We start from the raw sequence: 16,781 nt of genomic DNA, 5'->3' as shown, positions 1-16,781 counted from the left end.
AGCAGACAGCATGTGAGTTGACTGGGAAGAGCTGTTTGATGGAAGGTCCTTCCTGGTTTCCTGACAGAACTCATGTGTTCTGTGTTGTGCATCCCAGCTTTGGAAGGACACATGGGTCATGGCGGAGGTGAACCAAATGGATCTAAAGAAGTCCTCACGGTGCAAACGGAGACTAGAGAAAGAACTAAACTGAACTCAAGATCAGAAATAAGTCATAGTTTAAGAACGATTTAGCATCCTGCAGTGGCAGTTTAGTTGTGTTTGAGAACAGACAGAAGCTGGAGGATGAAAATAAAACCTTACCTGGTAACCCTTTAAGCCAGGCTCCCCTTGAGCACCCATCCTTCCTGGAGCACCCTGGAGAGGCAAGCACAGAAAGCACCATGAGGGCAGCCTGTGGGTATTACCACACACCAAGAGGGTGCACTGGGCTGTGCAAAGCAAAGCTCAGCCCCACATGAGAACACAGCTGCCTGTTCTCCTGTCCACCAGTGAGCTTTGCTGCAGCCACCTCGAATGCTCTTGCTTGGCTTTCATCTGTTACTCATGTGGAGCGATGCTGGGAGCTCAGTCTATGTCTTTGTGAGAATCGTAGCAGTTTCCCACCTCATTCAGATTCGTTACCAGAAATGGCTGCATAGTGCGCGTTCTACTTGTGCCCTTCTGGACATCTTGATATCCACATTAGCTTTGTACTAGGAACTCCAACAGCGAGACTGTTCTCACGCATGACCTAATCCTAAACTGCCAGGAGGAAACCTTTCGGCATGGGTTCTGAGGCCAGGAAAGGAGTTTTCTGGGTTGTGGTGAGGGCACTGCAAGAGCTATTTATTGCATCTTTAGCAGACTGAACCTAACGGTTTAAATCAGATCATCAGATTGAAGGGAATTGCAAATTTTCCATATAATCCCATTTAGCGTGGAAGAAAGGCTTTTCCATGAATACAGGCCGTGGAGATGTGTTCAGTCCAATACACTGCTGCTCAGATATTGCTTTGCTTCCTTGTGAAATAACCCATGGAGGCTTTGCCAAAGAATATGAAGGGAGGATATATGGGGAGGCCATAATTTTTAGTGCAGGAAAACACTATCAGCGGAACTGTTACTCCATCACCCATTTGCTACTGTTCTGAAACACCACAGCGATTCCTGGTTCATAAATAACTCCTACTTTTTCACTAAGCTCTACCAAATATAGTGCAAAAAGTTTCCTTACCAGCCTGCAATGGTGAGGAGGCACTTATTACTTACCGCTGCTGTCCCAATGCATTTATCTCATGTGCCTAAAGCAAATTAACTTTCTTCCCTCTCCACCATACTGTCCTCTCTGAAATCCTCACCTTCAGTCCCCAACTCAAACCCTTTCCCAGGCTATATTTCTTCTTCTTGCGAGTGTTTTAGATAAGTAGATCAAGAGTGGGTGTAGAAACAGGGCAGAAGTCCAAGGCCGAGTTCCTTACAACAACACAGTTTGACTTGGAAGCAGCTCTTGCCATGAGTGTGCAGTCTCAAAGGGAAAGATCTCAGCAAAAAATAGCTTATCAGCTCACTCCCTTCTCAAGAAAAATCCCCAATATTTCAGCCCATCTGATGAGCTGTGAAGAACCGCCACGATGCAACGTGAGCTGAGTCCACAGGCCACCAACACAACCACCGCTCTGGAGTCTCTCCTGTGCTGCTGAGAGCAAGTGATAAGGTGTTTTGGTCAATTAAACCCATCTAACGTCACTTTTTGTGCTCTGAAGCCTCTGCTGAGCTCTCTGCTTCTTTCAGGCCTGCGCCCACCACATGTTTCTGCATGTTGTGTTCAACCGTTTGCAGAGCTCTTCTCACCATCGGTCCCAGGGTACCTCGGGATCCTTTAGGGCCTTGGTTCCCCTTCGGCCCCTCCTTCCCTGGAGATCCCGTCTCCCCGAGCTGCCCCTGGTAGCCCTTGCTGCCCTGCAGAACAAAAGCACCAACATTAATGCAGGATGAAATTGCTTCTATGGATGAATATTAAAGATGAGCAGAGGAAGAGAGATCCAGAGGAGGAGACATCAATGGGAGATGTTCCTACCTTCTGGCCAGGCTTGCCCTTTTCCCCTTGTTTTCCTGGTTTCCCTTCTGGTCCCTAGGAGAGCAAAAAAAGTTGTTGGAATGTGAAAGCAAAGAAGTCCCATCCCAACCAACCACCCCCAGGCCACTTCCCTGGTACACTCAACCCTGACGGTGTCCTCACTCATCCCATCCTATTCCCACAGGAGACAACAAGGAAGCTCAGAAGTGATACGGGCAAAGATTGTGATCCACAGGTACCAGAGCCAGAGCCTGGGAGAGTTTGTTCTTGAGCTGCTCCAACACACAGCAAAGGAAACCTCATTGCTTAGAGGTGGGAAGATCCCCGTGCCCAGGTGACCACAGGGCAATGCGGCTGAAAGGTGAAGTATTTCATCTTCAGGTCACATCAAAGACAGGCGGGTGATGGCAAACCACCATCTGATGTGTCCGTCTGTCCTTGAGGATGCAAAAGAGGAATCTCAGCAGTGCTGCTTGTAGACAGCATGCACCAAATGGAAAAATAGTACCTACCCAGCCACTGCTACAGAAAGGGCTGAAATGTGGAAAACACACGTTTACCCTGGCCCACCACAAAATGTTTCCTCTGGTCTGCAGACAGAGCTGCCATCTGTGCACCGCTGCTCTGCAGATAGCTGCATCTTTCACCATGAGCTGAGGCACTGAACAGGGTATCAATACATTTCATATGGTTTTAGGATCATGGCAATGGAACCACTACTTCAATGGCAATTGTCTGTATTTTCACATCATAAAAACAGGCAGTGGATTCATTTTCTACCTACCTGCCATGCACAGCTTTCTGCTCACGGTGCCAAAACCCTCCCTCTCTTTGCACTATCATTACTGCAACACAGAGCACATAGAAATCACAATATACTGATCAGGCACCCAGAAATGGAGTGGGATGCAAAACTTCAGGCGGGAGCCACAGCAACGGGGACGGAAATGCTGGTTTGCTTTGTGCACTGTGGGTGTCTCACAGGCAGCAGAACCTGCCGCCCCCCCTTGCACACACACCCCAGCAATTAGCCACGATGAGCAACTAAGTATAGCAGATCCTCCTCAGGGAGCCCAGGGAGGTCATTTTGTTCAGTGTTTGACCCCGTTGGCTGCAAGGCAGGCATCATATTTTGGATTTGACAGAAAGAGGCAAAAGTATCAGTGAAGAAAATAGCTCATGCTTTTTGGCAATGGTGACAAACTTGTCAACAGCATCTACACACCAGTACAGCATCTCTGCTCTCCTGCCTCCCGGTTAGGAAGGTGTGACTTTTTACCCCCGTTGAAGTATCAGTCTCAACTGAACAAAAGCAACTTACAAAAGCAGCTGTATCTGAGGGTTTTCACTCTGATCTGAAACATGGGCCTCGTAAGTGCCTGCTCTGAACACAAAGGAGCAATTCAGACTTCTTACAGCTCTAAAGAATTGTGCCGGCTTTTCACCTCCCCAAAGGGAATAGCTCCATTTTACTGAAGTCACACATTTCAAGAGCCCACCTTGCCAAGACTATTAGGGTTTCAAAAAGGACAGGTCCCTGCCGAGGAGCACGAGTCCTGCTCTGTTGTCTCTTCCACACTGCTTGGGGGTTTGATTTGCTATTTTTTGCTGCCACTTTCCAAGAGATCACTCTTGGAATTATTTTCCCACAGATGCTCAGCAGCCGCAATATGTGACGAACTGTGGGTGCCAAGCTCCCAGTGTCACCCACGTGATTGACACTTTTGAGAGGAGTACAGAGAAATCCTTGCCAAAGAAAGGATCGGGCTGGGCAATGTCCATCCCTATCCCTCTGGGCTGGCTCACCCCTGGACCTGCTAACAGGCCCCTCAATGTCCCCGCGGATCGGTCATGATGAGTGTAGCAAAGCAGCAATGACGCTCGCAGACCCAGTTCTGCAGCAATAACCGTGATGCTTAGTGGCTTGAAAATTTGGAGAACAAAGAGTGGAAGCGCTCAGAAAAGTTTACTGTCAAAACAAGACAAGAACAAATAAAGATACAACTGGGAATTCTGATTAGTTGCATAGTGTTTTTCCATCATTCTCCATGGACTATGCACTAAGGTCTTTTGGAATCACAGGCAATAGATATTTCTTGCAAATGGGAGGAGAAAGCCCATTTTAAGCTAAATCTTCTCCTGGCCCTAGTGATGGCCAGGCCCTTGACCTTCTCCAGAAGAGTCACTTTGCACACTCAGATGTTCTCCTGAATTGCTGTGCTGTAACAGCTCTTGAAACAAGTAAATCCATGCTTTGGTTCTGTCCCCAGGATGAGGATGTGTTGTGCTGCCTGTGAAAAATGCAGACACCAGTGCATCGGTGAGATGTTCCCTTAATCAGTGTGCAGGGCAGATGGACCCGTTCGCATGGGAGGTCATGAGGACCTCACAGCTACTTCAAAGAGTCTGAAGTACAGCCTGGTTTCCCTCTCCCTCCTCAATGACTGAAACTTGCTTCTACCCTGCACCGGGAAATGGATTTGCTTTTTGAGAAGACAGGTTCAGGCCTTAACTCTCCCCTTCTGAGAAGCAAAGTTTCCACACTGCTCCTAAAATCTGCCAGCATTCAGGTTCACGCTTGTACCCACAATCATGAAGTACAGATATAGGGCTCGAGTCATCTGGGAGAGGGGGAAAATACACAACATACCCCCAACTTTGACAGTCCAAGCCCTGCTTACAAAAATAAACTCAATGCACAGAAGACTGTGCCATGTTCTAACAGGGTCTCCACTTTCGCTGGGTTCTTTCAGCTCATCTTTCCCTGTTGGTGGAGTCTGAATGCAGATATGGGCTTCGATAACCTGCCTGTATTGGCTTTTCCACTTATGATACATTGGCCTCATGGAACAGGGACGCTCATCTCCTCCAGAAGTCTCCTGGGTCCTCCTCCGGCTGGGGTGCGGCTGCTTCTCCATTGCTGGAGAAAAAGAATTTGGCAGCATCTCCAACTCTTGTCAGTGATAGTGAGACCAGCTGTCACTCGCAGTAAACCACACAGATCTTCCTTGGAGCTTCCCTCGCTGTTGTTAGCTCTTGCCTGATGGTTGAAAGCTTTGCTGGTATAAACAAACGGGTCAAACCGTGCCGGCAACACCATCAGCGGAGACGTGGCTTGGATCCTGCAGCCTGAGTCACCTCCTCGAGTGGAGCAAGCTCTATCAGCGAAGGATCTTTCTGTGCTCCACCACCAAGCTTTCTAGGACTTTGGCCAGCAGAGCTTGGCTGGTGAGCGGGAAGCCGACCATATGGCTGATGTTCCTGGATGTGCTTTCTCCAACTGCGCGGGGATTTTGTCCAGATGCATTTAGAGGCAGCTCAACACTTGTCTGGGCTTCCCAGATATGCGATATCTCTACTGGTGATGTTGCAGATGCGGTTGCTGTTTGTTGCAATCCTGGATGTTCAGAGGGCACATACGCAGCGGTTCCCAGAAATCACATGTTACACAGGCAACACCAAGCCCAGCAACAACCTTGGTAGCCTTAAAAAAGGTCAGATTCTTTTTCTCTCCATTCTTCTGACTCATCTGTCCAGAGATGGGAAAACCAGGGTCAGAAAACAAAAAAGATAAAAATAAAATAGTATGAGATTGTAATTTCATTCATGCTCTCCAAAGTACATCAGGAATCCAGCATCTTTTGGTATCCCTTTCATGATTCCTAGGGTTCCTAATCTCTTTAGCAGAGACAGCAATGAGTGGCAGAAAATGTACAAAAGCCTATACATAAGAATAATTAATTCCAAGTTCTTTTTGCTGGATTCAGATCAGTTGGGTTAGCGTGCCAAGGCACTAAACACTTGATGCTTTTATTCTTGGGGTTTGTACACATTTTGTTGTATGCTTTGGGTTACTGGTTTGTTGAGAAAACAAATCTTTTTTCCAAGTTTCTTCCGTGAGCAGGATTATTTTTAAATAGTGATTTCTCTTTATATACTTCACTCTTCACTAGAGCAGCGTATTCAGTGCCTCCAGAAGATGATGGTATTTGTGACCAGGGACAGCGGAATGCAGTGGTTTTCCAAAGTCACATGCCTTCAGGTATGGCAAAATATCCAAGGAAAGCAAAGAAAATATGATCTTAGGTGTAGCATGTTTGAAATTTCATTGGCAGCTTCAGTAAGGACCTAATTTTATTAGTTTTTTTAATATGGCCTTAGATATTCCCCCAAGGGAAAAACTGGATGGTTTATTTTCCAATGCAAAACTGACTAATTTGTAAGGAATAAAGAGGCTTTCAGCTGCTGATGGCCTTGGTAGCAAAGTCAGGTCTCTTGCACAGCACAGCAGTAACGTTATTGGGGACAAATAGACGGAGCAGCCCAGCTTTAAATTCTTGAGACATCAACAGTTGAAATCTATATTTACAACAACAACATCCAGAAAAACAAAATAAGGAAGTTGAGTGAACTGCAGAGAGATACGGCCCAAATGGAGCCAAACAACAGCCAGTGCTACAAGCCAGAGCCAAGCCAGCGCTCTGCTCCGTGCACCGGATCTGTGGAAGTGGTTACCGAGACGTATCTCACTGTCCTGGTTTGACTCGCGGGGAACTGTGGCTCTTGGCACTTCAGAGAATGTGTTTCTGCTTTGCTTGCAGACTTACGGCTCAGCACAGGAGGGAAGTTCTACAAGGGCACAGCACTAAGGAGACGGCTTCCCAAAGCCTATCTCAGGCAGGCTCAGGACCACTCAGGACTGTTGTGGAGCAGGAACATCTTTTCAGATTTGTTTGGGGTGTCACTGAGTGAGGGTCTATCACTCCTTCCAACCGAAAATGAGGCAGGAAGGAACAGAAGAACTGCAATGCAGTTACTGTGTAAGGAAAAGAAAGTGCCAATGGTGATGGAAGAAAATTGGTGACAATTTGAGGCACTGGATGTAGAAAGGGCAGAAAAGCTAAAGCGACAATAAAGGTAGGAAGCATGAAACATAGGATGACTGTGCCCATATTGTTCAGCCAGCAAGCTCATTTAAAGGGAAATGAAAAAGCCCCATATAATTTCCTACCGCTCAGCAATGTCTCCATATGAGAACATCTACTTAATAAACTTTGATCGGGAGAAGCCTCCCCCCATGGAGGACAGTTCACGAGCACTCAGGAAATTAGTGGGATTATTTGGGCCGGGCATTTGAAGACATAAATGCTTCAGATTTATAAGAAACACATTTCCTAATCACTCTGCCTAGCAGTAGTTTGGAAGGGGAGGAGACAGGGCAGCAGCTCCTGGATGAGTATGGAGAAACAATAAAGACTCAACTATTCCCAAGAAGAAAGACCTGACTGTACTGGGAGGTTCAGAGGGCTTCACTGGGATCACTGGGATGTAATGGGCTCTTGGCTGGTGGAAACCCAAGGGGTAAGTGCAGGTAAAGCTGGCTGGCTGAATTCAAAGAAAAAGCGAGAAATCCTATAAAAAGATCTCAGATGGAAAGACTACAGTTAGTGTCACTATGACTTGCCTTTGAGTTCCTCAGCTTAAAATATGGAATCCAAACAAAAATCTTGTATCCCAATCTCTCTGCTTTAGTGCAAGTTCTTATCTGCATGCAGGTGTTGCTCTGAAATATGCAGCTTTTGCTTTTGTGGTCTATTTAACTTGGTTTTCCAAGCAGTTGCTGTGTAAGGCAGCAGAGAGAATTAGGTGTGAAGCAGCGCTGTGTGCTCGAGCTGGTCTGGATTGATCCAACAGCCTGAACTGCCACCGGTTTCTTGGGAAAATCCCTTTTCCTCCTCCTGTTTGCCTCTATTTTTTCATCTATAAGGAAACAAGGGAGAGAAAGGTGCCAACAAAAGGCTTGATTGGTGGATGAGAAGTGCAAGCGCTCATGCCCATGGAACTGTGAAGCTTTCATACATGATGACACCAATACGCTCCAAAGAATTAACCAGTGTTGGGAACTGACAACCAGGAAGAGAGGAATAGACAGGACACTTGGGCAGGATAACTCCCATTTACACTAATGAGCACTACTTATGTTTTGGGTTTTTTTACTCCCCCAAACACTAGGGGTTAATATCTTCCTTTTGAAGGACACAGATGCCCCGGGGTTGTGGAAGAGGAGGGGAATGAATTCCTCTCTCGCAATAAGCAGGGGAATCTTGGAGTAACTGCACAAAAAGTGCGTCTCCTTCGTCTGAGTCAGGAAAGAAACCGTGCCAAGTCAATGGGATTTATTTCAAATTCTGGCTCATTTCGACTCCTATTAACTCTAAACGAAGACCAGCTGGGATCAGCCGCAGAGACCAGGCAGAGCTGCCTGACTCGCTGCAGGGCGAGCGGCCCCTCGGCTGCAGGGGAGCAACCTCGGTCCCTGCGAGAAGCAATTCCTTGGGGACTGGGAGAGCTCTGCAAAGCGGGGGGGAAATCTATACAATACAATCTCCCAAACAGCAAAATCCAGCAGGTACCTCTCCATTAACTGGGGTGTTCAGAGGCTGAACCGGTGGCCATCAGCGATGCACTGATTATTAAAGCAAAAGAAGGTGATTGCAGTGAAGGGCAGAGTTGCCCAGGGATGAGAACATCACTTTGAGAAGGGGAAGAAGAGACCTGTGGGCTGCAGCTCGCCCTGACCCACGCTCCGGGCTTGTTCCAAGCAAAGAGCTGAAGCACGTTTGACCACATTCCTGAGCAACTTAATTCCCCTTTGATTTGTGATGCAAGCCAAATACCTGCTTATGGCTTTGCTGGATGTTTGTCCACATGAGTAATGATCCTCCAAGGCTGTTAGACAATTAACACCATGACCAGGTGCAGGCACCTCCAACTTTAGAAACTGGACTCCAGCACAGGGACGGGCGCTGCCCAGTTCTCTCCTGCCTGTGCCACCGACCCGCCTCACACGCGACACCGGGCAAGTCACTTCACTACAGCACGTTTCAAAAAGATGGACCCAATTTGTTATTAAACTGCTTGGAAATTGAGTCCATCTTTTCGAAACGCCCTACACTTTGTGCCTCTGCTGCTAACACATGCTTCAAGTGCAAGATTAGGAGCAGCAATACTCGTTTCCCAGACTGAGGGTGTGAGGAGCTCGCTGTTACCACAGTCACACTGCTGGGGCTGGCACACCGAGCCCAGTATTCCCCAGTCCTTCCATTGCTCAGTTGAGGGTAACCCCACGCCCTCCAGTTGAGGGAATTTAAGAAACTTCTTTCAAGTAAGAGCTCCACAGACAGCGCACAGACCAGCGTATGAAAAACAGCCTTTCCAGGAAAAACCAGCTCAGCACATTATCAAAAAAACCCCATAGATTCCTGCATGTACAGCAGAGATTAAAACCAGAAGTGACTCCAGGATTGTCCTCAGTGTTTTCGGGAGGCTGGATGCCATGGAAGTGATGTGGCGTTGCCAGCTGCTGCCGAGCTCGTGTTCAGAGTGAATGGCTGGATTCAGCGACAGCAGAGCGAGGCGCTTTGTAGCAGGAAAATCTTTGAATCTTGTTTTCAATGGTAGGAAATAGAAAAGAACAAAGAGTAAAAAAAAAAACCATGCTGGGACAAATTCTGCTGTAAGTGATGTTTGGACAGCTTTATAACAGAGCAGCGTGTCAGATGAGGATGAGCTCTTGCCCTGACATTACAGAGCCCAGAAAGCAGCCCCATCTCAGCTGTGACCACAATGGGCCATTTCTAGAGTGACTCTACTGGTTTGGAGCAGAAGGTCCATCCCTGCCAGCAAGTTCTCCTTCCACTTCAGGACTGTAGCCTGCAGAAGATGGAGGAAGAGGAACACGATGGGAAGGATGCTGTCCTCAGGACACCACCCAATGCTGCGTGTGGAGCTGCCGCCACTCTGGGGAGCGACGTGGCCAAGGCCACAGCACCGGAGCCAAAACCCGTAAGCTCACCCAGCGCTCTGTGGCATTATCCTTGTCAAAGCAGTGTGAGTTCCCTCACAAAAAACCTTCTCAGATCTCCACCCCGGCCCATCTCCATCACAACACACTCTTGGAGAGCAAACAAAGGGACTTTGGACCTTGTTGCATGAGAGCAAAAGGATTTACCAGCCCTGAGAGCAATTTTGGTTTGCTGGCGCACATCTGCACCCCACAGCAGGGCCGGCACATGCAGCCAGATCTTCTCTGATGTAATTTTTTTATGGCCATTTATACCATTGGAGCGTCTGGCTCAAAGCTTTTCGAGTCCTGACGTGGCTTGAATGACACTGCAGATAGGATTTCAGGTTAAAAAGGAAGTGGAAAAAAGAACTCGGCTCCCAGTTTTGCTGAACAATGAGGGATTTTCTTGTTTCAGAGCATGTTGTATTTCATTACCTACAGGCTCTCCAGCTACTTTCCTGGAACTGTAAAAACCTCGCTATCAGATGTCTGCCTGGTATGACAACCAGCACATTACGAAAACCACAGTGCAGAGCTACGGAGAGCAGCTGGAAACCCACCACCTCCTCCTGCCAACTGGCCTGGGCCTTTCGCGCAGCCACGCTGGATCGGTTGTCCTGATGGAAGGGCTGAAATGCCGCATATTCTCTAGGTGGAGAGGAGAAGCAGCGGAGAGGAGCACTTTTGGGGGTTTTACTCTCAGGGACCACTTGCCTGTGTCCAGGTTGATGGTTGCATACCAGTGAGTTCAGCTCTTATCCTCTGCTGTGAAGAGCAGGATCAACTGGGAGCTGGATGCTTTATAAATGCACATTACTCCCCAACAATGTCGTCTAGATATTTCAGGTTCCATGGCACTATCCCCTTGTACAATGATAGGTTGGCAAATAAATTAGCTTTTTACTTTGGCAAACTACACCGTGACACTTGTATTGCTGATGGATGCCTTGCCAGGGTCTGACGTGCTGTTGTATCTTCCAGTGTCCCCACAAACGGCCTTGCTGGTATGGAAAGTCTGGATCTCCAGTGGGCGACTCCTGCTCTCATTTCCTGCACTGCTGACCCCAGGATCCATGTCTCCAGCCAGTGTCTCTGAATGGAGATGCCCAGACAGTCCCTGGTGTTCTGCCAGGGTGATTATCAACTGCTCACTGCTCAGGCGAGCCAACCAAGTCCAAAAGAGAGTCAAGATCAAGTGAAGGCAAGAAGTTTGTATTAGAGGAAGATGGAAACCAGTAGGAGGAGGTAATATGGGAGATGGCAGCTCAGGAAAGGTTCACATCTCTGATGCGATTTTTGAAATCTCCAGTGGATAGCACGCTCAGCTGTGTGTTAGCATTGCAGATGCTCTGATTTCTCTCTTAGGACCAGAGGGACAACTGGCCCCATCCCTCTGCTGAGCAGGAACTGGAGTTGAACGGAGCATTGTGAACTTGGACAAAGTGACCAAAACATAGAAGATACTCGTGTATCTCAGCTCCAGCTGCCTCGAGCCCTGCCAGCCACAGCTGTGAGACTCATGGACCATCTCAGTTGCCAGGTTTGTTTGCTGAAATCCACTGGCTTTGAAACATGTACAAACTACCCCTGGAGATCTGGCTGGGGCCTCCCTGCTGCTTTTGTTTCAGATTTAGAACCACAGTGGAAACCGGTTTGCAGATATGTTAATACTGGAAATGGCTGAGCCAAGTCAAAATGAACAATCTTTGAAAAGGGTTTCTTGAGCACTGAGGGAAGTTTGGTTGTGTGCAGTCGGCGATGTTGTACCAGCATCGGGGTGGCTTTCTGCAAAATCAAATCTCGCTCAGCAAAGCCAGACATGTCCCCGCTGCAGGGATCGATCGCTGGGCGAACATCTCTCTCCTGCGTGACCCAGAAGGGCAGCACAGACCCTTCATGCTTCCTCCAGCTTTAGTACCTGTGAAGCTGCTCCACCACGTCCCTTCATCTGCTGCCTCCCCAGGAGCCCTGCGACTGCACAAAGAGCTGTAAACCTCCTTCCATCCCTTGTGTTGGCCCATCGCCACGTGCTGTGCGAGCTTGTACGTGCACTGCCAAGTTCTCCGGCTTCTACCTGCTCTGCGCTGCCAGCACCAGACTTCTGCCCCAGGCCAGTATGTGCAAAACAGGCTGAAAATGTACCAGCAACAAAGGCAGATCATTTCAGAGCAATCAGGCACCTCATCTCCTACATTTGTCAAGAGGACACTTGATACTGAAGCATCATGTTCTTTTAGACATAAGCAAAATAAAGATTAAGACTAAGCATGTCCTTGGTGTTAAGGAAAAATCTTCCAGAAGTGGTGTGGCTGCAGGGATTTGCGATGAAAAGGGTTTGTCCAGAGGTTCGTGGAGGGATGTCTCTGTGGGTCCCCTCTGGTGCCAAGGCAGAGGGCAACACAGGGCCAAGGTGCAGGAGAAACTTGTCTCTGTGTCCACGACTGCAGATGGGCATCATCTTCCTCAAGCTGATATGAATCTCTTCCAAAAGCAGAAGATGGAGGATATCCCAAATATATTAGAGTAGAAGCAAACATCTCTAACCCAGGGAAAAGCCAGCAGATCCGGGCAGGAATGCAGCAAAGCACAGATGTAAGGCCAGAAGAGACCAAGTGAAGATGGAATTGCTAAAGATGAAGCTCTTTAAAATAATCTAAACTGAGTATTGGACAGCATAACACCATCACATCAGATGTATTAAAACCATATGCAACATGCGTGATGTATAAACACTCAACGTGCCTCCTCTTTGCCATGATCGTGCCTCCACACCTTCCACAGCCTATTTCCATGCCACCCTACAGATCCTACAGGAGTTTGCCACAGGGCAACCTTGGCATTTGCCTTGGTATTCCAGCTTCCAATCCTCTGCTGAAAAGGAGGAGGCTGCAGTTATCTCTAGCGGTTTGCATCTCTGAGCTGTAAACTTTATCTTGGCAGAAATCTAAGGAAGCTCCCATAAATATTTGTACATTTTCTCCATGGGAAGGTAGGAGAAAAGTCTCAAAAATGAGAAGAGAAAAATTACTTGTATTTCTGTCAGATGACTTATATATTTAAATTACCTCAGCGAGCACAGGAACACCAGCCTATATATTAGGTAACGGCCAGGCGTTTGGCAGGGAAGGCAGCGCTATCTGGACCTACGCGGGTCTCAGTCTGCTTGAGTTCAGACATAAGGATATACAAAGCAGCGTATTAAAATAGTAAATGGAAATATAGTGCACTGTAGTAAAAAAAAAACAAAAGGGAGCAATTATGAGCAGGAATCTTGGCTCTATTGACTCTTTAAAAAAAAAAAAAGAAACAGAAAACAGCATCATGTTCCCAGGGACATGCTGGCAAACAGCAGGGACAGTCTGAGAGAATCTATATTTTATACTCTATAACTTAATATGGCTTTTGCATGATTTTAGTATTTTTACTGGTTCTTAAAACATGCACAATATAAACACGTGAAGCCAGCCAGAAGTACAGCACATGGAGAGCGAGGGGCTGAGAGCGGCATCCAGCCCTGCCAGCCGGAGCTGGGGTACTGGGGACCGGTCCTGGCCTGTGGTATGGTCCCAGTCCTGCAAAGAGCTCCCGTGGGTACAGGGGCCTGTGGCCAAGGATGGTCTGATTTGGGGCAGGACCACAGCCTTATTCTGCACATTGATGGTGCTGCACCACAGTATTAAGCCAATGTTTCCACTTTCTAGTAGAGCTGGTGCTCAAATCCCAACCTCAGCCCAAAAATAACACATATCCAGCCCCCTTGCTGCTTCCATCCCCTCACACCCTTCTCCCTGCCCTCCTTTCAGCCATCCACAATGTCACCAAGGGGAAAAACCAACATGATTCAACATCGAGCACCCACCCAGCGCTCAGCGGTACCTGCCTGCCCTGCTGCCTGCCATCCACCCTGGGCAGGGACTTCAGAGCTGCCACCAAACTTGGGCTATTGTTCCTCCTGACGTGCCAGGGCTGCTTGTATCCCTGATGGAGACACAGGGGGTGGGAAATGACACTTCTCTGCCTGCTTGAAAAACAAGACTTGTGCCCCAGGTGAGCACGGCCGCTCCGGTTGGGCTCCTGCGTCCGGCTCAGCCGGGCTATCACTTTGCAGAAAGAGCCTCATGACACCACACTCCTAAAAACTTTGACCCACAATAATGATTGCAATGAATAAATCATGTCATCAAGCTGATAAACTCCACGTTTCCAGCAGAAGGGCCCGACTTGGCTCGCAGAGCAGCCCACTGGGGCACTGGGCAGAGCTATTTGCCATCTGGCACCACCGAACGAGCCCCAGGCCAAGCCCTGCCTGCTTCTCTGGCCCTGCAGCTCTCATCTCAGAGCCAAAATCACGTTCTTTTTCTTTCTGCAGAACTGAGATCAGACCTCCAAGTGAACCAGACATGCCGAGGATATTCACTGAGGATTCATGAATAATTTCCTGCTAATTTCTTCTATTTATTTCCTATATTCAAGAGGGAAATCTTAGCAGGGAAAACCAGAAGGAAACAACCATCAAACAGAGAAGGCAAAAGCTGGCCATTTGCAAACCCCAGGCCAAGACCAGCTGTGGCAACCAGGGGAAACTCAGCTCCTCGCAGCCATCTGTCCATCCCTCTCTCACACCCTGCGAGATGGTCCATTCCAGTAGAGAGGCACAGCGTTCCAAAACCTACACCAGACCAGAGAACCGATCCACATCTCAGGTGGATCCACATCTCACCTGATTGAAAGACGAAACCATCTCCCAGAAGCAGGATTTTTTTTGCAAAAAAAAACGTACGTTACGGCAACATTTGCAATAAGTCACATCTCAGGTGAGCTCCTGCCCTAAGCAGTGTCCTGGTCCTGCATCTCCCTCTCAATCTGCCCTGGGCTGTTTTGCTGCAACATGGCAGTTACAGGAATATTAACTACTGTTGCAGTAGTATTAATATCTACAGTAATTACTGTCCTTGTCAAAAAAAAAAAAAAAAAAGAAATGAAAAAAAAATAAAAAGCCCATTTATTTCTTACTGGGGTTTAAATGCAACCCATCCTCCCAGACACAAGACTGCAAATTTTCTTTTGTCCTCTTGTTGCAAAAGGATCTCGTCTCTTCATATGAGCTGGTTTGGCTCCTGCAACCCAGAGCTCGGTGTGTGCCAGCTCTGATGCCTGAGCTGGGGAGCACGTCCTGCACCTCCCGGCTCCTGCTGCAGCCACCGAGCCCTCCTGCATGCAGGGAGGTAGACGAGCACGCAGCACTCTGCTGAGCCTTTGGGGGATAGATGCAACCGCTAATTTGGAAACCAGAGTGCAGGTGGCTCTATGGTGAGAGCAGGAGCTGTGTTGGCTTGATACCTGCACCCTGGAGATTCAAAATACACCCGGGGCTGCCTGTGCAGCTCGACAAGGAGAACACCAGTCCCTACAGCAAACCCCTGGACCAGCGGGCTGGTTCTGCAGACTCACTCGGACACCTGTGATGCCGGGATATCCAGGAGGCCCTTCTTTTCCTTTCAGCCCTTCGTTGCCTTTTTCTCCTTTCTCTCCTTCCAGGCCTTGCTCTCCTTTGTCTCCCTGTGGAAGAGAGAAGGGTGGGAGCATTCATACCCACACAACACACAGGTCACCGTACATGGCTCTTGCAAGGAAAAAACCCACCACATAATTAATATTTCAGGAGTCTGAGAGGAAGAGAGGCTACAAGCAAAAGGATGAATGAGGATGAGTCATAATACACTTGACATTTAACAAAATGAGCAAAACCAGGTTTCTTTTTTTTAAAGTCTCTTGGCTGGAGGAGAAGGAACTCCCCCATTACTCAGGGTAATCTGAACCCATTTGCTTCTCCTGCAAAAAGGCCTGAACCTCCCACATGAATGAGACAGGCAGACAAGATCCAAAAGTCTCCCTTGCCTCACCCAGAAGCCCTGAGCTCGGGATGCTGAAAGACTTTTAATAGGCCGGGTTTGTCTGGAGTGGCCGCTTGGCTCTTGCTGCCAAATGGGAACCAGCCCAGGGCTCAAATAAACTCTCTGCAAAACAGTGTCAGCTTGGCCCTGTGAAGGATTTGTGGTCTGAGCAGTAGGTATCATGTCAAATCACCGTCGATGGCACAAAATCTTATGGAGACAATCAAAAAGGCCAAGTCTGTACTGACAGCAGCACCTACATTTGTGCAACCACCCAACCTTGCCAGAGTCTTTTTCCACTTGTGCCTGTGTTAGTGAGAGCACAGAGACATCTCTTCTGGTTAAACAAATGCTCCTGCAGCGAGCAGAGACTCTTCTACTGTCCAGAGACACATTCAGGTTGAAAAGAGCTGGTTTGGATCAAATGCTCTTGGGGACAGTTAGTGGTGGCAAGAGAATACAGAAGTCTTGACCGTCTTTAAGGAAGAGAATTCTGGTCCAACATTTAGAGATAAGCAGAAGCAGAGAGACACATGGCAAATAGTTTAACTAGTACGAAGCAATAAACTGCATTGTTGTGGGATCGGCTGCTTTTTCTTTCCATGGAACAAAACTGCTGGCCTGTTTGGAAAGACCGGCTGTGCAGGGACAGAAATCAAGAGTCCTGTTCCAAAGGCAAGGTAGCAAACTCACAGCAGCTACAGAGCCCAGCGCAAGCCCTGAGCAAGCAGCTGGGGCTTTGCCGAGAGGAAGGGGAATGTGGTTTCTTGACTTGCAAACAATGTTCTGGTCAGTGGTGCATGGCAGAGCGATGGACAATTCTTGATTTCCCCTGCCAGGCCCAGGAATTCCTGATTATCTGGAAATTTAATCTGTTAAAACCCAAATAAAACAGACAAATTTGCTGGAAAGTAGATTTTTAAGAACTTGACCTTTCTTGAGATCTGATCAGATGCCAAAAGTGTGGGTAGAGGAGTAAAAC

General features: G+C 48.0%; 1 protein-coding gene across 1 annotated transcript in view; it reads right to left on the bottom strand.

Moving 5' to 3' along the window:
• The window catches only part of COL27A1 (collagen type XXVII alpha 1 chain), a 145,628-nt gene that overhangs the window by 19,447 nt on the left and 109,400 nt on the right, over positions 1-16,781 (bottom strand). The window contains exons 37-40 of the mRNA XM_082067769.1: positions 15,357-15,464; positions 2,060-2,113; positions 1,834-1,941; positions 304-357 (exon numbers count right to left, since the gene is read on the bottom strand). Coding sequence (XP_081923895.1) covers positions 304-357; positions 1,834-1,941; positions 2,060-2,113; positions 15,357-15,464 — 324 coding nt within the window. The remainder of the gene's footprint in view (positions 1-303; positions 358-1,833; positions 1,942-2,059; positions 2,114-15,356; positions 15,465-16,781) is intronic.

The sequence above is a fragment of the Streptopelia decaocto genome (assembly GCF_964273445.1).
Source record: "Streptopelia decaocto genome assembly, chromosome: 17".
Lineage (NCBI taxonomy): Eukaryota > Metazoa > Chordata > Aves > Columbiformes > Columbidae > Streptopelia > Streptopelia decaocto.
Note: the sequence above shows the minus strand (reverse complement) of the source record. Positions and strands in the feature narration are given on the sequence as shown.